The sequence below is a fragment of the Bombina bombina genome, chromosome 4 (genome assembly GCF_027579735.1).
Source record: "Bombina bombina isolate aBomBom1 chromosome 4, aBomBom1.pri, whole genome shotgun sequence".
In the NCBI taxonomy this organism is placed as follows: domain Eukaryota; kingdom Metazoa; phylum Chordata; class Amphibia; order Anura; family Bombinatoridae; genus Bombina; species Bombina bombina.
In genome coordinates this window covers 841,900,977-841,923,348 of record NC_069502.1, presented here as the reverse complement: position 1 = coordinate 841,923,348, position 22,372 = coordinate 841,900,977, and the positions used below count along the sequence as shown (strand labels likewise).

General features: G+C 37.6%; 1 protein-coding gene across 1 annotated transcript in view; it reads right to left on the bottom strand.

Annotated features, from left to right (window-relative positions):
* Positions 1-16,834, bottom strand: part of LOC128657962 (gastrula zinc finger protein XlCGF26.1-like) — a 127,749-nt gene extending 110,915 nt beyond the window's left edge. The window contains exons 1-2 of the mRNA XM_053712389.1: positions 16,793-16,834; positions 5,472-5,585 (exon numbers count right to left, since the gene is read on the bottom strand). Of these exons, the coding sequence (XP_053568364.1) occupies positions 5,472-5,580 (109 nt within the window). The 5' untranslated portion in view covers positions 5,581-5,585; positions 16,793-16,834. The remainder of the gene's footprint in view (positions 1-5,471; positions 5,586-16,792) is intronic.
* Positions 16,835-22,372: the final 5,538 nt, after the last annotated feature.

Below are 22,372 nucleotides of genomic sequence, written 5' to 3'. Positions count from 1 at the left end.
GTAGCCGACGGGCAAAAAAATTAAGATTGCCAAAAAGGCAGACGCGTGCAAAACAGCAAGGTAATAGTGAAAAGGAACATTCCTCTGGCCATATATATTAGAAAATATATAAACCACAATAAAAAGTGCCTAAATGAGTGTTAATACAACAATACTTTCAATAGACACTTGTCCACTAGAAAACAAGCAACAGACAGCCAAACCAGAACTGAAACTTATTAGAGGTTATGGGATAGCAGTATATTGTAGATCCATAAGGGGAGGCAAAAGACAAGTCCCTGCAACCAATTATTGAGGGTTTATGAAAAATGTCCCATAAGTAAAATAAGAAACACAAATATCCCTCTGACAAGCACTGTAGTCTGAGGGGAAACCGAGCCTCAATATAGACTGAAAATCCCTGTCTCTGAAGAATCAAATGCACATCTCGATTCTTTAACCACCTCCAGCGGAAGCAAAGTAAAGATTGAGGTATGTTTGAGGTGGGAGGACTTTTATAGAGCTTTTGGTGTTTGGGAATCTTTGCCTCCTCCTAGTGGTAGAGAAGAGTAAAGGATCGCAGACTCTATATTTTGAAAGGATATTGCAAGATTTGCTACTAACGCTCCTTTTACATTGGCGAGTTAAGTGTTACACTCGAACGCAAAACAAAATTCAACTGGAAAAATGTTTAATGAATCAGAGAATTTCTATTTTAAACAACTTTCCAATTTACTTATGTTACCAAGAGAATGAAGCAAATGTTATGTTCTGTTGAAGGAGCAGCAATGCACTACTGGGAGCTAGCTGTACACATCTGGTGAGAAAATGATAAGGGGCATATATGTGCAGCCAACAAACATTAGCTAGCTAGTAGGTCATTGCTGCCATTGAACCTACCTAAGCATGCTTTTTAACAAAGGACACAAAGAGGAAGCACAAAAGTTTAATTTTGACTTCACTGTCCCATTAACTCTTGAATATATGCACAACAAAACACATATATAATATATTAAAATAAAGTATTTCACTCATGCTTATACGTATTTCATACAAAAATAAGGTTTATAATTGAAATAAATGTTCTAACAGTGATTTAAAGGGATATGGTCTATGATCAGGTGCTGGACTGGAATGGACATAAAGGTGTATATGTATGCGATTTATTTATATGTGTATAAATATACAGAAGTCCATACAGAAAGGGATTCAGCAAGGTCACAATATCCAACCTACAGATGTTAGCGCACCTGAGGCTTTGGCTCTTGCGATAACATTGTAATACAAGTATAAGAATAGGAGCACTATAGATATAACTTGAGCGTAGATAGCACTAAATACTGATTATAGTTTTTCGCTTCATTTGTAATCTAGCCCTTAGTTATTCATACATGAGCTGCTCACTGACTTGTGTCTGCTGTGTAACCATCTGACAAAATATAATTTATTTACATGAGACAAAATGACACCATCACAGAATATTCTCTTTACTTAATGACAGACGTACCCTGTACACCCGTGGTCATTAACTAACGCAGCTTCGCCGGCAGTGGTGAAGCCGTGCTAGGATTGCAGGCATAACTTCCGGAGGCATACAAATATAACGAAAACCTTTGTTATTTCTTCCCACTTGACCCTATCCCTTCACATCTAATACATTCTCTGTCGTCTTCTACCCTCACTCCAGCTCTTACTCAGATATTCAACTGAACCCTTACAACCGGTTAATTTCCATCTTCCTTTAAACATGCAAAGGTCACCCCCATCCTCAAAAAACCCTCACTCAACCTCAATTCTCCTGCACACTACCGCCCCATTTCACTGCTTCCGCTAGCTTCAAACATCTTTAAAAAACTAGTTTTTCGATCGCCTAACCCGCTTCCTGTTCTCCAACTCATTGCTTGACCCCCTGCAATCTGGCTTCCGTCCCTAACACTCAACTGTGAGTGCCCTCACCAAGGTTACTAATGATATTCTTTCTACTAAAAACAATGGCCACTACTCTACTTATCTTACTTTACCTGTCTGCTGCCTTTGACACTGTTGACCATCCCCTCCTCCTACAGACTCTCAGCTCCCTTGGCCTCTGTGACACAGCCCTCTCCTGGATCCACTCTTATCTCTCTAATAGGTCCTATTCTGTCTCATTTGCTAGCGACTCCTCCTCTTCATTCCCTCTGCCTGTTTGAGTACCTCAAGGCTCTGTTCTGGGCCCTCTACTCTTCTCTATCAATATTTCCTCATTGGTTAAACTTATCGGTATGTGCACAAAAAGTCGGAACAAACATAACGTGAGAATAAAAAAACTAAAGTTCCTGTATACTCCTTCAATAATTCATCAGTTGTCACCGATAACCATTGTATATGTGATATAGTTCACTCCAGTTTCAGAATATTATATGCAATCCCTTATGCAAAGTTAGTTAAAGAGAAAAACTTCACGTATAAACAATAGCCCCAATAGTGTTAGACACTTCTTATTTACAATACCACACACCGTTGTATAATTTACTCCTTACCGGATCCACACCTCCATCCGTGCTCGTTCACGTCTCACCGGAGGCCTACTATGCAGGTAGGATCCAAGAGGGGGCTCCAAAGTTGGCGTTCTTCCCTTTGCTAACGGCTGCCAAAGTATACTGACGCTGTTAGAGTGATTGCAGCTGCGGTTAGGGCTCTCCTCCACGCCCACTGACAGATTCAAGCAAAACTTTCCAATTTTAGCAGTAGCACTTCATTAATGCGGATAGATGCACTGGGGGAGATTCAAATTTAAAAATCCTTTTATTTTTGAATACAAAACATAAAACACTGAGGGTACAGCACACAGGCACTAACAGCTGACGCATTTCATGCCCGCAGGCATTTCATCAGAGCTAAATGACAAACTTACACACATCTCTATTTGAATGCTAGAACCTGAACTTAATAGCCAGTCATATCACTTGAAAAACTATTACGTCATATCCTTGTATATATCCAGCAAACACCTATAATCTAACCTTGTCTTAAAATGACAACATGAAGTTTAACTAACTGCACTTGATACTTATATTTACCATTAATTAGAATCTGTTTCAAAGCCGTCAACAAATCTGATACACTTGTGGTACATTTAACTAAATTAAACTTGATGACAGTTCAAAACAGATTCCCGTATATACATATTTAAATACATTTTAATACTATAATATTCAATATTGTTGCCATCAAAATTGAAATACTCCACTAAGAATAAACATTGGGTATATTTAACCAGAAATACCTATGCTTGAATACCTCCTTTCTGCTCAAGGCTGAGAATCTATCTCCACCTCTACGACCCAAATTGATTTTTATCTATGCCTTGAAAGCAAAAAAAAAGAGGACCCTTGGACTCTGTGCATAGCACAGTGTTTAGCTAAAGGAAACATTTCAGTGATAAGGGTGATAAGTTAGGAGTAAAAAATTGGCTATCCAAAAAATCAGGTTTTACAAATGTGGAAGGAGGCCGTGCAAAAGTTGTGATTTTGTAAAAACAGGTGATGTTTTTAAGTCCACTAAAACAGGAGAAAGTTATAAAATGTATGATTATATAGATTGCAGTTCAACGTATGTAGTCTATCTTATTACATGCAATATTTGTTATTTTCAGTATGTAGGATGGACTTCAAGGATGTTAAAGGACAGAATTAGGGAACACCTTTTGTCTTTAGAAGCAGAAGTTCACAAAACTCCTTTAGCTAAACACTGTGGTATGCACAGAGAGTCCAAGGGTCCTCTTTTTTGCTTTCAAGGCATAGATAAAATCAATTTGGGTCGTAGAGGTGGAGATAGATTCTCAGCCTTGAGCAGAAAGGAGGTATTTTGGATATTTACCCTAAAAACAGGACACCCCTTTGGAATAAATAAAATAAGTGATGTTAAATTGTTCATTGACAATACTAAATAATGATGATATACTGTTATGATGACTGTTTATTATTATTATCACATCATATGTTTAGATGAGAGCTATGAAAATTTATCTACATGACATGTCTTTAGGGGTATGTATGGACGACCTTCAGGCACGGGCAGCATCTACGAATACATGGATTGCATTTATCTTTTATATGGTTATGAATGGTAGTTGTTGAGAGTGCCTGGAGTTTGTGCTTTCTTGCCAATAGGAGTATTAACTATATTTGTCCTAAGCAAGGAATTTTTTGCTGGGGAGTTACACAGTGATATTTAAACATCCTATTTGTGAGTTAATACCTCTTTAAGAATTTCTTCATTCTGTTGTATAATGTATGGTATGTATTCAAACATAGGTATTTCTGGTTAAATATACCCAATGTTTATTCTTAGTGGAGTATTTCAATTTTGATGGCAACAATATTGAATATTATAGTATTAAAATGTATTTAAATATGTATATATGGGAATCTGTTTTGAACCGTCGTCAAGTTTGATTTCGTTAAATGTACCACAAGTGTATCAGATTTGTGGACGGCTTTGAAACAGATTCTAATTAATGGTAAATATAAGTATCGAGTGCAGTTGGTTAAACTTCATGTTGTAATTTTAAGACAAGGTTAGATTATAGGTGTTTGCTGGATATATATAGGATATGACATAATAGTTTTTCAAGTGATATGACTGGCTATTAAGTTCAGGTTCTAGCATTCAAATAGAGATGTGTGTAAGTTTGTCATTTAGCTCGGATGAAATGCCTGCGGGCATAAAACGAGTCAGCTGTTAGTGCCTGTGTGCTGTACCCTCAATGTTTTATGTTTTGTATTAAAAAATAAAAGGATTTTTACATTTGAATCTCCCCCAGTGCATCTATCCACATTAGTGAAGTGCTACTGCTAAAATTGGAAAGTTAAACTTATCAGTAGCTATGGCTTCAACTATCACCTCTATACTGATGATACTCAGATCTACCTATCCACCCCTGCACTCTCTCCTTCTGTCCTTTCCCACATCAGCAACTGCTTATCTGGCATTTTTTCCTGTATGGCCTCTTACCACCTAAAAATCAACATGTGCAGCCCCCCCATCTATCCTCACTCATAAATAAATATACTCCAGCCCACCCCCTAAGATCCAACAATGATATACTCCATGCATCTTCTACCATCACCTCCTCCCATGCTAGACTACAGGACTTCTCTCGTGCAGCACCGACAGACTTTCCCCCAACCTTTCCTCCTTTAAACGCTCCCTAAAGACCTTTTTGTTCAGGGAAGCATATCACCAAATCAGTAACAAATGAATTCCACTTGCCTAATAGTTGCCCTCATCTAACTTCACACTAACACCATTCTCACCTTTGCAGTCCCCACCTCCTGTTTCTCACCCTCCTACCCATCTAGATTTTGTCTTGTGTCTTATATTGTACTTTTATCTTTGTTACCTATGGACAGCGCTGCGCAATCTGTTGGCGCTTTATAAATAAAGTATGTCAACCACTGCTTATGTACAGGGTAAATTGGCGGGTTTATGTGTTAATAAATGCTAATCACCTGTAGCCGTATTTATAGGAATTTCATCTTCCTCAGTCTTCACGTGATCACACACATACGGTTCTCCTCTGTGCTCAAACTCTGAGCCATCTGAAGGTGTCACATCCATACGGCCTGTACAATAAGAATAGACATGCATATGCATAAGTTGTTTGTAGTACTCGTGGAAAGTATCAATTTATCTCAAGACAGAACTACTTCTAATTCCCTCCTCTAACTCTACTCCAGTCTCTAATTTTTCTATCACTGTTGGCGGCACCACTATCTCCCTATCACCCCAAGTCCGCTGCCTCGGAGTCACGCTTGACTCAAATCTGTCCTTCATTCCCCACATCCAATTACTCTCTTCATCCTGCCGCAACCACCTATGCAATATCTCAAAAAATCGTCCGTTTCTAAGTGCTGAAACTAATTAACAGCTAATCCACTCCCTGGTAATTTCCCGACTTGACTACTATAACAACTTACTAACCGGCCTCCCTCTTTCCCGCCTCTCTCCCGCCTCTCTCCCCTCCAATCCATCCTAAATGCATCTGCCAGGCTAATCCACCTCTCTCGACGCTCTGTTTCTGCTGCACCTCTCTGTGAGTCCCTTCACTGGCTCCCCATTCACAACAGAGTTAAATTCAAAATTCTCACCCTGACCTACAAAGCCCTCACCAATGCTGCTCCACCCTACCTGTCCTCACTTATCAAAAAATATACTCCTGCCCACCCCCTAATATCAAACAATGACCTGCTTCTTGCGTCCTCTACCATCACTTCCTCTCATGCTAGACTACAGGACTTCTCTCGTGCGGCACCAACCCTCTGGAACGCACTTCCTCGTGCTGTCAGACTTGCCCTTAACCTCTCCTCCTTTAAACGTTCCCTAAAGACCTTTCTGTTCAGGGAAGCTTATCACCCGACTTATTAACAAACTAACTTCACTTAACTAACAGTTGCCCTCTATCTCCTCACTAATATAATTCTCACCTTTGCAGTCCCCACCTCCTGTTTCCCATCCTCCTACCCATCTAGATTGTAAGTTCCCATGGGAATAGGGCCCTCAATTCCCCCTGTATTTTGTCTGTAAAATTTTGTCTTTTATCGTATTGTTTCTCCATTGTACTGATATCCTTGTACCCATGGGCAGCGCTGCAGAATCTGTTGGCGCTTTATAAATAAAGAATAATAATAATAATAATAGGAGTAAATTATAAAGTTGCATGATCTATCTGAATCACAAAAGAAAAAAAAAAATCGGGTTCAGTGTCCCTTTAAGGTGCGTCACAGCTTTTGAGCTCCACTTAAAAAAAAATATTCTTAGTTGGCACTACACTCCATTTCAAATATCACAAATATCCCCTTCACACTCTGGATTTTTCTGGAGAAAATTTGGTTTCAAGGGCACGCACCTCCATGTGTGGTTGGAGTGCCCCAGCCTCCATAATTTTTGGAGGCTGGTACTCCACACTTTATCACTTAGGGACATAGACCTTCCATGGTCACCTCAGACTATTTTATTCCATGTTTATCTCCCTCGCCTGCCTCCACCTAAACTCCAGTTCAGTATTATCTTTTTAACAGCTGCTAACTCAGCAATTGCTAAAAACTGGCTATTCCAATCCCCATCACATTTCACACAAAATATGGAGACTCTAAATTACATGAAATCAATGAAGGTGGAGTTCTTTAGACCAGGTGCGTCACTGAGTGCAGATATTTGGACAATGCGGCCTTAAAATTGTGGAGGAGGGGGTTAGGGGCTTCGCCTTTGGGAGTAACGTATTGCTCATGTACATGTGTAGATATAACTGTGTACATGCATACGCATGACAAGCCTGATGAAACAGCTCACATAGCAAAGAAACTTGTTGCTTCTTTCTAACCACTATTTCAACAAATGTAAGTTTAATCTTACAACTTACTATATTCATTTGGCATCACCTGTTGCAATCGTCCCCATCTTTGGAGCAAGTCTACTTGAAGACATCTTCCAACCATGTTGGCTGACTGCGGGAGTTAGGTCTGCTAGATGACCTTGAGAATCCGGCCTGCTCTTTTGTACCTTTACTATTTGGTGCAACAATGTAAGTGCACACTTGGCAATAGTTACTATTATATCTCTATACTGTTTGGTGATATTAGGCCATGTGGCGCCCCCTGTTCTCGTTTCCCTGCTACAAGTACACACATGTGCATTTCTTTTTCTTTTCTTCTCCTCACCTTCCCCGGTCTTCTTTTCCTTTAGCCCTTAATTTTCCTATAAAACGTCCTTACACTTTGTTTTCATTTAATTTCTGTTGCTGTTTTTGTTACATTATTGTATCATAGCTCTAAATTCTTCAGGAGTACAAGATGGCTCCCCAAAGATGTTTTTTATTCATGAAGTCTTATGCAACACCATCATGACACTAACTGTGGACTCTATGGGCTCCATGTACGAAGCAGCAAAAGCTGTTCCGGAGCCCTTGCAGGGCAGGTTCGCATATGTGAGCCTGCTTCCCGCAATGTAAGAAGCAGCGGTCATCCTCTGAGGTGGCGAGGCAAAAATCAGAGAGCTTGCTCTCGGTGATTGACAGCCCCTTCAGTCGTGCGAATGAAGGGGCGGGCATTACACACTCCAATGAGTGTGCAATGATATACATACATGCAAGGGGATCAACAGATCTGCTGCCCGTGTGTAGCAAAGGCGGGCGGACAGGTTCACGAGTTAAGAAGCTGTCCGCCCGCCGCTTAGTACATGGAGCCCTATATATTAACAAGGCTTATGTTTAACTTTTAAGTTGATATTGTTCATAAAATTATATCTTCCTATGTGGAAATGTTATATCTATTGATGCCTCAAGAATAATAAAAAAACATTTAAACAAAAAAAACAAACAAACAAAAAAAAAATGGGTGGGAAAAAATACAAACATAAGATTACAGGTTAAACAAAATTGTAAAATCAACATTAAGCAACAGCAGATTGGCACATATCAAGCCTAAAAAGGAAACAAATGTATAATGATACCTCAAACTACTGTTAAAGAAATCCCTCAAAGTAAAATCTTTATCTCAAAAGACCAAGACACTGCGACTGCTCTTCTAAGATCACATCTCAAGACAATTCAAAACTTGATCACCTTCTACCTAAAGACTAAATAAATAGTCCTTAAGAAACAGCTGGGTATAAGAAACTTCAAAGTAGAATTTCTCGCTATCTATCAAGAAAAAGATGGCAAAATAAATCACCTTGTACATAAATTATATTTCTTTACCAACATATGAAATGAACAGACAATATCAGATAATGCAGGGGGTTACCCTATTCCCTGTTTACCTGGTAAAAGGATATGAACAGGTCCACAACAATTCTTTGCAAAGAGTATAGAACAGTGTACAGAAATAAGTTGAAATCTAAGAGTCTTTTTAAAAATACTCACCCTTTTTCTTGATGAAAGCAGACCGGCGATCCTCCGCCCGCAGCTCCTGCTGTAATTAGCATATCAATAACAAATCCGGCTTCCTATAATCGTTGTATGGCCTCACGAGCTGGACGCTTTGAAGTGCACGCAATGATTGGAGAAAGTCTGATTCGTCAACGCTGTGCTAAGTATAACATGAGCTGCGGGCGGAAGATCGCTGGTCTGTTTTCATCAAGAAAAAGGTGAGTATTTTTAAAAAGATGTTTAAATGTAAAGTTTAAAGGATTACTTTCTGTTATAATTTTTAAGCTAAACAACTAACATATTAAAGTTAATAAACATTAATTAAAACCTACTGACCTATATTTTCTCCAAAACGAAGTTTCATAACGTTCTAAAAGTTATATCTTTTATTCGCCGATGATGTCACGTTATCCTGCCCACTATTTTCAGCACTGAGTGTTCAAAATACTTAAACCAATAACTTTGTGTTTAAAGCGCCATTTTGAAACCTAGGTATTGTAAACGGATTGGTACAGAGCAAAGGATACCCACGGAGTGGGTTTGGAAAACAATTAAATTTGCAGACAAGATTTCTGATATACGGTAGAGATATGTTAATGAAATGCTATTGATAAAAAGCGTATTTGGGGTAGTTAGTTAGTAACAGGCATAGAAAATATTTACTTACAGTGGCCCTTTAATGAATGAAAGTGCCCCTGCTTTTAATAGTATTTTTAAAAAACGGGCACTTTTTCATTAAACTTTACATTTTAAATTGACAAACACAATAGTACTAAAAAAAAACACATATCCTGCATTTACTCAAATGTTTTTTTACGAACTGAAAAATAACCATAAGTTCAAAAATCACATAGGAGTGGAGATGTACAAAGCAAAATAGAAAAGCGCTCACCTTTGGGCACCTTTTGTTGTAGGTAGAACGCAGATTGTACAACAATGCAGACCGTTAGCTCACAGAAAAATTGAATTTTGAAGTGGGCGGCGGGTATTTGAATTTCATATCTATATTAAAAGTACAGTTTGGTGGAAAAAGTGAGGGATAATTTTACCTTTAAATCGGTTTATTTCAAAATTCAAGTGGTTTTATAATAATGCTTATATTCGCTTAACATTGAATTTGAGTATTGGGCAATAATATACAAGTATATGTACAAAAAATGCAATTACAGTTGCATAAAGGACAGATTGCCAGACTCTAAGAGTATATTATCATTAAGGTGAAGTTTTTTAAAAAAAAGAAAAATTATTTTAAAATCTCAAACATTCATACAAGATAACTTTATTGGGAAAAATAAATAAAGACTGTACACACAGACAGCTAAAAGTAGCTTAAACTCAGTATGTTAATAAGATAATGACAGTGAGTATAATGAGTATTCGTATCAAGGATAACTGGGGGTATAATGGCAGTGTCGATATCAACCTCTTATAAGGTATTATTTGTTCTAATCATACGAAGCAGTGTTAATTATCCGCCTCACATAAGGTATTGTGTGTTCTGATCACACAAAGTACACCTGCTAGGTATTGCAGCAATAGTAATATCCATGATACATTTTGTAACCAATCCTTAAAGGGAAACTGAACCCAAATTTTTTCTTTCATGATTCAGACAGAGAATGCAATTTTAAGCAACTTTCTAATTTAATCCTATTATCAATTTTTCTTCGTTCTCTTGCTATCTTTATTTAAAAAGCAGGAACGTGATACATAGGAGCCGGACCATTTTTTGGTTGAGAACCTGGGTTATGCTTGCTTATTGGTGGGTAAATGTAAGCCTCCAATAAGCAAGCGCTATCCATGGTGCTGAACCTAAAATGGGCTGGCTGCTAAGATTTACATTCCTGCTTTTAAAATAAAGATAGCAAGAGAATGAAGAAAAATTGATATAGGAGTAAATTAGAAAGTTGCTTAAAATTTCATGCTCTATCTGAACCATGAAAGAAAAAATTTGGGTTCAGTTTCCGTTTAAAAGTTACTACTAGCGATATCACCTCTTTATAACATATAATGTCTCCCAAATAACATACAGTGCTACTGCTAAAGTATATATTAGACAGTTGAAAACGCTAGACTCACAAAAAGCCCCTTCCATAGCGGGGGCTTTGATTACAATGATATACTGAGTATATAGTACCTCCCTTTTTAAATGCTTACTCAATCTGAATTTATGCTATAATAGCGATTTCGATAATCCAGCAGTCAGCGTAATTGTAATCCAAGCCCCCGCAATAGAAGGGGCTTTTTGTAAGTCTAGAGTTTTTAACCGTCTAATATATACTTTAGCAGTAGCACTGGCAATCTGTCCTTTATGCAACTCTAATTGCCTTTTTTGTACAAATACCTATATTAAAAGTAAGTTAAAGCGCATCTTCATTTCAACTGATAAATTAAACTCCTTCTAAGATATCACTAACATTCCGAATCTCATTTTATAACGGGGAGAGTTTACAATCACTTTAAAGGGATACTAACCCCACATTTGTTCTTTCATGATTCAGACAGAGCATGCAATTTTAAGCAACTTTCTAATTTACTCCTATTATCAATTTTTCTTTGTTCTCATGTTATCTTGATTTGAAAAAGCAGTAATAAAAGGTTAGGAGCCGGCCCATTTTTAGTTTAGCACCTTGGTAGAGCTTGCTGATTGGTTTGCTACATTTAGCCACAAATCAGCAAGTGCTACCCAGGTGCTGAACAAAAAATGGTCTGGCTCTAAAGCTTACAGTACTGCTTTTTCAAATCAAGATAGCACGAGAACAAAGAAAATTTGATAATAGGAGTAAATTAGAAAGGTGCTTAAAATCTCATGCTCTATCTGAATCAGGACCCCTCCCCAGTATGTTATATACAGATGTATAATATTATAGAGAGGTTCTCTCTGCCTCACACACACAGACCCCTCCCCAGTATGTTATATACAGATGTATAATATTATAGAGAGGTTCTCTCTGCCTCACACACAAACAGACCCTCCCCAGTATGTTATATACAGATGTATAATATTATAGAGAGGTTCTCTCTGCCTCACACACAAACAGACCCTCCCCAGTATGTTATATACAGATGTATAATATTATAGAGAGGTTCTCTCTGCCTCACACACAAACAGACCCTCCCCAGTATGTTATATACAGATGTATAATATTATAGAGAGATTCTCTCTGCCTCACACACAAACAGACCCTCCCCAGTATGTTATATACAGATGTATAATATTATAGAGAGGTTCTCTCTGCCTCACAAACAAACAGACCCTCCCCAGTATGTTATATACAGATGTATAATATTATAGAGAGGTTCTCTCTGCCTCACAAACAAACAGACCCTCCCCAGTATGTTATATACAGATGTATAATATTATAGAGAGGTTCTCTCTGCCTCACAAACAAACAGACCCTCCCCAGTATGTTATATACAGATGTATAATATTATAGAGGTTCCCTCTGTCTCAGACACAGCCCTCTCCCTAGTACCCTATATACAGATGTATAATATTATAGAGAGGTTCCCTCTGTCTCAGACACATAGCCCTCTCCCTTGTACCCTATATACAGATGTATAATAATATAGAGAGGTTCCCTCTGTCTCAGACACATAGCCCTCTCCCTTGTACCCTATATACAGATGTATAATATTATAGAGAGGTTCCCTCTGTCTCAGACACAGCCCTCTCCCTAGTATCCTATACACAGATGTATAATATTATAGAGAGGTTCCCTCTGTCTCAGACACATAGCCCTCTCCCTTGTACCCTATATATAGATGTATAATAATATAGAGAGGTTCCCTCTGTCTCAGACACACAGCCCTCTCCCTAGTACCCTATATACAGATGTATATTAATATAGAGAGGTTCCCTCTGTCTCAGACACATAGCCCTCTCCCTTGTACCCTATATACAGATGTATAATATTATAGAGAGGTTCCCTCTGTCTCAGACACACAGCCCTCTCCCTAATATACAGATGTATAATATTATAGAGAGGTTCCCTCTGTCTCAGACACAGCCCTCTCCCTAGTATCCTATATACAGATGTATAATATTATAGAGAGGTTCCCTCTGTCTCAGACACACAGCCCTCTCCCTAATATACAGATGTATAATATTATAGAGAGGTACCCTCTGTCTCAGACACACAGCCCTCTCCCTAGTATCCAGATGTATAATATTATAGAAAGGTTCCCTCTGTCTCAGACACAGCCCTCTCCCTAGTATCCTATATACAGATGTATAATATTATAGAGAGGTTCCCTCTGTCTCAGACACACAGCCCTCTCCCTAATATACAGATGTATAATATTATAGAGAGGTTCCCTCTGTCTCAGACACAGCCCTCTCCCTAGTATCCTATATACAGATGTATAATATTATAGAGAGGTTCCCTCTGTCTCAGACACACAGCCCTCTCCCTAATATACAGATGTATAATATTATAGAGAGGTACCCTCTGTCTCAGACACACAGCCCTCTCCCTAGTATCCAGATGTATAATATTATAGAAAGGTTCCCTCTGTCTCAGACACAGCCCTCTCCCTAGTATCCTATATACAGATGCATAATATTAAAGAGAGGTTCCCTCTGTCTCAGACACAGCCCTCTCCCTAGTATCCTATATACAGATGTATAATATTAAAGAGAGGTTCCCTCTGTCTCAGACACAGCCCTCTCCCTAGTATCCTATATACAGATGTATAATATTAAAGAGAGGTTCCCTCTGTCTCAGACACAGCCCTCTCCCTAGTATCCTATATACAGATGTATAATATTAAAGAGAGGTTCCCTCTGTCTCAGACACAGCCCTCTACCTAGTATCCTATATACAGATGTATAATATTATAGAGAGGTTCCCTCTGTCTCAGACACAGCCCTCTCCCTAGTATCCTATATACAGATGTATAATATTAAAGAGAGGTTCCCTCTGTCTCAGACACATAGCCCTCTCCCTAGTACCCTATATACAGATGTATAATAATATAGAGAGGTTCCCTCTGTATCAGACACACAGCCCTCTCCCTAGTACCCTATATACAGATGTATAATATTATAGAGAGGTTCCCTCTGTCTCAGACACATAGCCCTCTCCCTTGTACCCTATATACAGATGTATAATAATATAGAGAGGTTCCCTCTGTCTCAGACACATAGCCCTCTCCCTTGTACCCTATATACAGATGTATAATAATATAGAGAGGTTCCCTCTGTCTCAGACACACAGCCCTCTCCCTAGTACCCTATATACAGATGTATATTAATATAGAGAGGTTCCCTCTGTCTCAGACACATAGTCCTTTCCCTTGTACACTATATACAGATGTATAATAATATAGAGAGGTTCCCTCTGTCTCAGACACATAGCCCTCTCCCTTGTACCCTATATACAGATGTATAATATTATAGAGAGGTTCCCTCTGTCTCAGACACACAGCCCTCTCCCTAATATACAGATGTATAATATTATAGAGAGGTTCCCTCTGTCTCAGACACAGCCCTCTCCCTAGTATCCTATATACAGATGTATAATATTATAGAGAGGTTCCCTCTGTCTCAGACACACAGCCCTCTCCCTAATATACAGATGTATAATATTATAGAGAGGTACCCTCTGTCTCAGACACACAGCCCTCTCCCTAGTATCCAGATGTATAATATTATAGAAAGGTTCCCTCTGTCTCAGACACAGCCCTCTCCCTAGTATCCTATATACAGATGTATAATATTAAAGAGAGGTTCCCTCTGTCTCAGACACAGCCCTCTCCCTTGTATCCTATATACAGATGTATAATATTATAGAGAGGTTCCCTCTGTCTCAGACACAGCCCTCTCCCTAGTATCCTATATACAGATGTATAATATTAAAGAGAGGTTCCCTCTGTCTCAGACACAGCCCTCTCCCTAGTATCCTATATACAGATGTATAATATTAAAGAGAGGTTCCCTCTGTCTCAGACACAGCCCTCTCCCTAGTATCCTATATACAGATGTATAATATTATAGAGAGGTTCCCTCTGTCTCAGACACAGCCCTCTCCCTAGTATCCTATATACAGATGTATAATATTAAAGAGAGGTTCCCTCTGTCTCAGACACATAGCCCTCTCCCTTGTACCCTATATACAGATGTATAATAATATAGAGAGGTTCCCTCTGTATCAGACACACAGCCCTCTCCCTAGTACCCTATATACAGATGTATAATATTATAGAGAGGTTCCCTCTGTCTCAGACACATAGCCCTCTCCCTTGTACCCTATATACAGATGTATAATATTATAGAGAGGTTCCCTCTGTCTCAGACACATAGCCCTCTCCCTTGTACCCTATATACAGATGTATAATAATATAGAGAGGTTCCCTCTGTCTCAGACACATAGCCCTCTCCCTTGTACCCTATATACAGATGTATAATAATATAGAGAGGTTCCCTCTGTCTCAGACACACAGCCCTCTCCCTAGTACCCTATATACAGATGTATATTAATATAGAGAGGTTCCCTCTGTCTCAGACACATAGTCCTTTCCCTTGTACACTATATACAGATGTATAATAATATAGAGAGGTTCCCTCTGTCTCAGACACATAGCCCTCTCCCTTGTACCCTATATACAGATGTATAATATTATAGAGAGGTTCCCTCTGTCTCAGACACAGCCCTCTCCCTAGTATCCTATATACAGATGTATAATATTATAGAGAGGTTCCCTCTGTCTCAGACACACAGCCCTCTCCCTAATATACAGATGTATAATATTATAGAGAGGTACCCTCTGTCTCAGACACACAGCCCTCTCCCTAGTATCCAGATGTATAATATTATAGAAAGGTTCCCTCTGTCTCAGACACAGCCCTCTCCCTAGTATCCTATATACAGATGTATAATATTAAAGAGAGGTTCCCTCTGTCTCAGACACAGCCCTCTCCCTAGTATCCTATATACAGATGTATAATATTAAAGAGAGGTTCCCTCTGTCTCAGACACAGCCCTCTCCCTAGTATCCTATATACAGATGTATAATATTAAAGAGAGGTTCCCTCTGTCTCAGACACAGCCCTCTCCCTAGTATCCTATATACAGATGTATAATATTAAAGAGAGGTTCCCTCTGTCTCAGACACAGCCCTCTCCCTTGTACCCTATATACAGATGTATAATAATATAGAGAGGTTCCCTCTGTATCAGACACACAGCCCTCTCCCTAGTACCCTATATACAGATGTATAATATTATAGAGAGGTTCCCTCTGTCTCAGACACATAGCCCTCTCCCTTGTACCCTATATACAGATGTATAATATTATAGAGAGGTTCCCTCTGTCTCAGACACATAGCCCTCTCCCTTGTACCCTATATACAGATGTATAATAATATAGAGAGGTTCCCTCTGTATCAGACACACAGCCCTCTCCCTTGTACCCTATATACAGATGTATAATATTATAGAGAGGTTCCCTCTGTCTCAGACACACAACCCTCTCCCTTGTACCCTATATACAGATGTATAATATTATATAGAAGTTCCCTCTGCTTCACACTCACACACAGACTTCTCCCCAGTACCTTATACAGTATACAAATATATAATATTATTATAGAGAGGTTCCCTCGGCCTCAAACACAGACCCATCCCCAGTACCTTGTAAAAAGATTAATATTATAGAGATGTGCCCCCTGTTTCACACACATAGAGCCCTCTCCCCAGTACCCTATATGCAGATGTATTTCTGTCTCTCACACACAGCACCCTGACCCTCCCCTGTACTTCATATATAGATACATACTATTATAGAGAGGTTGCCTCAGTAATATATACCGTATCTTCTCCAGTACACACAAGCAGCAACCTTCGTACAGTATATACATATATAACACAATAGTACAAAAGTGTCTCTGTTAATAGATACACACCTGAAGCTGTTACGTTACGAGTTGAGATAATAGCAGCTAGTTCCCATCTAGCTATTAGACCTTTGATGTCACCACAGTCACATGACTGAAGAGATCAAATAGTGCAAAACGGAAATAACTGGGCAAGAGACTAAAATACATCTCTACCATTTGATCGCTGCAGCCAGCCATGTGACTTCTGTGACATCACCGGTCTTGCAGCAGGCCAGCAGCAGCAGCAGAACTAACGACTAACTTGTCGTCTCACCTCAAATTAGTGGATTTACAAAGGTTGCTATAAACAGTGTCTTTTTTTTTTTAATAATAACTCTATAATAGCTTATGTATGTAAGGTACTGGTGAAGAGGCTCTGTGTAGTTGTATATATCTGTATATAATGTACTTGGGTTATTGTGTCTGTCTCAGAGGGAATTACTCCATAATATAATATTATAAAACTGTGTATAATGTACTTGCGATGTGGTGTATATGTATCAGAGAACTACTCCATAATATTCTATAAGTATAACGTACTGGAGATATGGTGTGTGTTTGTATTAGAGGTAACTACTCCATAATATATAGCTGCGTATAATGTACTGGGAATATGGCATGTGTGTCTCAGAGGGAACTACTACATAATATTATATATCTGTGTATAATGTATTGGGGATATGTTGTGTGTGTCTCAGAGGGAAATACTCCATAATATTATATATCTGTATATAATGTACTAGGGATATAGTGTGTGTCTCAGAGTAACTACTCCATAATATTATATATCTGTGTATAATTTACTGGAGATATGGCATGTGTCTCAGATAGGGTTGCCACCTTTTGCGCAGAAAATTCCTGGACACATTCCTGGACACTTTTTTTAAGTGGGCGTGGAGAGGGTGTGGCTTGGGGCGTGGCTTCTCGCAGCCTCAAATTCATTAGGAAATATATATATATATATATATATATATATATATATATATATATATATATATATATATAAAATATATCATATATACTATATATTATATATATATATATATATTATATATATCATATATTTCATATATATATTATATATATATCTCTATATATCATATATATATATATATATATATATATATATATATTATATATATCTCTATATATCATATATATATATTTATATTATATATATATATATATATATATATATATATTTTATATATTATATTTAAACATAATTAAGTCCCCACAATTTAATTAAGCCCCATATCAATTTGAAAAAACAGCAGACACAGCCAAGTATTACTCACAGTTTCTCTGTGGCTGCTCTGCACTTGTTGGCTTAGGAAGGCTGCTGCACTCTGCACAGGACCTACAGTCAACGGGAGGTGGTGGAAGGGAACCATGAAGGTAACAACTGGCCATGTTACTTTAGGCAGGCAGACAGCCGCGCGGCCAGTCCACTGCACCAACACCTGCCTGTCTCTCTGGCTCTGCCGCTCTAAGCTGTAGGCACCGGATGTGACGACTCCCGCCTCAACCCTCCTCCCCCCTCCCACAACAATCTCCTCACTTTCTCCTGCAGACTCCCTCCCTACCCGTTTTGTAGAGCAGACTGAAAAGAAAAAGTTTGCAAATAGACTAAGTTCTCATGCTGCTAACAGAGGAATCCGATTCCTATCACATGCTGCTCGCTCCTGTACCCCCTGGCTTAGCGCTCCTCTGGCCAGCTAATGTTTTGTAAGTCTGCTCACTGCTGCGCCAGGGGAGCGCTTAGCCCGGGGCATTTGAGGCTAGTTCCGGGACACGGGACACAGAGCCTCAGACCGGGACTGTCCCGGTGAAACCGGGGTGGGTGGCTACCCTAGTCTCAGATTGAAATACTCTATAATATTATTATTATTTGTGTTGTGTATAATGTACTGGGGATATGGCATGTGTGTCTCAGAGGGAACTACTACATATTATTATATGCACACAAACCACCAAAAACAATCAGCGCAACAGTCACTCAGCAAATATATGAATATGTGTATGGGAGATATTAACTAAAGATATATATAGCAATAGAATGGACACAGCACTAAAATAGCACAAAAAATGGCAATAAATATGGATCTAAATATTACTTAATAAAGGTGTTATATCGGTAGCGAATAGTCCAAAATAATAAAAGTCCAAAACAGGTTATAAACTCAAATTGAGAACAGTCTTACTAATACTGAAAGATGGTGTCTGGAGAATTCTTTTTGAAAACGCAGTTGCAGCTGCTTGAAAAACACTGCTTGTCCTGCAGCTGATACACAGTAACTCCAATCCCACAAAAGACAGCGCAATCTGTGAAGGCAAACAGATAGACTCCAATAGTGCAATATTGTATGTAAAAAAACAGCACTTTATTGACAAACACTTTAGCCAGAATACTCACAATATGCGAGATAAAAACATGCACAAAAAGGTATCTTTGTGTAGCGATATAGCCCGGTGATTGTGTGGTCAAAGGAAGCTTGGGAGAAAAGCAGCAGATTTTCCGGTCGGCGTGTGACGTCAACACCCGACAAACAGCTGATCGATGTTTTCCCTTAGTCCCAATACACACAGGCTTGCCGAGCTTGCAGAGCTTGTTGCCTCAACGCGTTTCTCGCCCCCTACTGGGCGCTTTCTCAAGAGGAATAGTGATCTACCGGACTGTCTCTTCCTTGTTAATTTATATCCAGTGCAACAGCACCATCTATCTAAAGAATCAATTATTGCACTTAATATTGGAATAATATTAGATGAAGATTTGTAACCACTCAATATATTATCCTATTCTAATATCCAAAACAGTTAGTACTCTAAATTTTTTTAAAAGTAATAATTTAACATGAGTAGACATATATTCTTATATACACAAGATTAATAAATACATGATTAGTTGGGTCCTAAAAACAGTATATTATACTTATTACTAACTTAATTAAAAAATTTTTTTTTAAAAAATACATTTTTTTAAAAATAAATACATAATACATTAATATAAAAAATTATTCTTTTATATCCATTTTCAATTCTAAAAATTAAATTAAATTGCTTGAAAACCTTTATTATTATTAATAATATTATTAATTGTTCACTAATGTTACAATTTAAGTTATGTATGCTGCCACATCTAAGTCGACATTTAGACCCCTAGGCGCAAGAGTTCCCAATTTGTATATCCAGAATGTCTCTCTGCGCCTAAGGGCCAAAAGTCTGTCACCACCCCTGGAACTTGGTTTAATCATTTCTATGCCCATCACAGTAAGGCATTTCGGATCACAAGCATGTTTTTGAGAGTAGTGAATTGGTACACTATGTTTTAAGATAGGCTTCTTTATATTATAAATATGTTCACTAAATCTCTTGGATAGGCATCTCTTCGTACGACCTACATATTTCAATCCACAGCTACACTCTAAAAGATATACTACATAAGAGGTTTTACACGTAATAAATTGTTTGACTGTATATTCCTGTCCTGATGTTGATGTGAAAGCTGATCTTTCTTTATTAATACATTTACACATGGGGCACCTAGCTTTGTGACATCTATAGGTACCTTTTAAATTTAAAAAATTGATATTATGCTTGACTGGTTTTAGTTCCTTCAACTTACTTGGGGCCAGTATGTTTTTCAAATTAGTATTTTTTCTATATACAACATTTGGCTTTGTATCTAATTCATTTTTTATCAGAGGGTCCCCTTTTAGAATAGGCCAAAATTTATTAAGTATTTTTTTAACATTCATAATACCTTCTCCATATGTAGTAATAAATTTAACTGTTTGTGTATTTGATTTTAAAGCTATTTCTTTTTGTTTGTTTAATAAGCATTCTCTATCTATCTGATCCACTTCATTCATAATATGTGTTAAATGATCTCTATTATGTGATTTGCATATCAATTTTTCTTTTAAAATTTCTGCCTCACTATTATAATCATCTATTTTCGAACAATTTCTTTTTATCCTAACAAATTGACTTTTGGGGATATTTTTAACCCATTTTTTATAATGGCCACTAGTGGCGTGTAATAGACTATTGCTGTCTACCGATTTTCTATAATTTTTGGTGTATATATTATTGTCCTCTATAAACACCAATAGGTCCAAAAATTCAATTTTCTGCTGTTGGATATTGCCCACAAACTTTACATTAAAATCATTGGTGTTAATAAATTCAATAAAATTGATTGCTTCAGTTTCAGGGCCCTCCCAAATAATAAAAACATCATCTATAAAACGTCTATAAAAAATTAAATTGTTTTTGAAATGGCTGTCTTTCCAAATAAAATTCTCTTCAAAAAGACCCATAAATAAATTGGCATACGATGGGGCAAATTTCGTCCCCATCGCCGTGCCACATATTTGGTGAAAAAAATCCTTCTCAAAAACAAAATAATTATGTTCTAAAACAAATTTAATACAATATTCTAAAAATCGTATTTGATTGTCTGGAAACATCCCCTTTTCCTTTAAAAAATGAGAACAAGCTTTAATTCCAACATTATGTTGGATAATTGTATACAGTGAGGTTACATCACAAGTGATGAACCTCATCTGACTGTTCCATTTGATATTTTGAAGTTCATGTATTAGGTGTACCCCATCTTTTAAGTAAGATTTTAATTTCACAACAAGGGGTTGAAGGAAGTAATCAATATAACTCGACAGATTTGCTGTCAATGAGTCGATACCCGAAATAATGGGTCTTCCTGGTGGGTTTGAGATCGACTTGTGTATTTTTGGCAAGTGATACATGATTGCCAGTTTGGGATGTTCATTATATAGGAATTTATACTCATCTTTAGTTAGAATATTCTCTTCCATCCCTACATTCAACATATTTTTTAACTCATGTAAAAAGATCTTAGTTGGATCACCTTTTAATTTAATATAAGTAGATGAATCCCTTAATAATCTCAATGCCTCATTTATATACACTTCTCTGTCTTGAATTACTATGCCTCCACCTTTATCCGCTTGGCGAATAGTAATATTATTATTATTAGTTAAAGAATTCAACGCTTTTCTTTCAAAGGTGTTGAGATTATCTTTAAAATCAATATTAGCAGGTAATGTTTCTAATTCTTTTTCAACCAAATTCTTAAAACTTTTAATATATTCTCCCTGTGCACTGATCGGATAAAAGGTAGATTTGACTTTCTTGTTACTATGTATATAGATATCATTTAATGTATATGAGTCATCATCATCTAGTAGAGAATTCATATTTTCCAGAGCTTCAAGATCATCAATTTGTAATACACTCTTCTGTCTATTCCCTGATTGTTTTTCATTGGAAGCAAAAAACCTTTTTAAAGTTAGATTTCTAATAAATCTTTGGAAATCTATAAACACTTGAAATTTATCTAAATTCTTTTTAGGGGCAAAGGATAGACCTTTACTCAATAGTGCCAGGCTTCCACTATCAATTACATATGATGATAAATTGTAAATGCTTGCCTCATTTTTCTCTCTTATTGAATTCTTGCACTTTTGTAATTGCTTTCTCTTCCCTGATCTGCATCCTCTCTTTCGCTGAATCTTCTTTTCCGTTGATTGTACCCCTCCACTGGCATTTGTGGTTCCCTCTCTA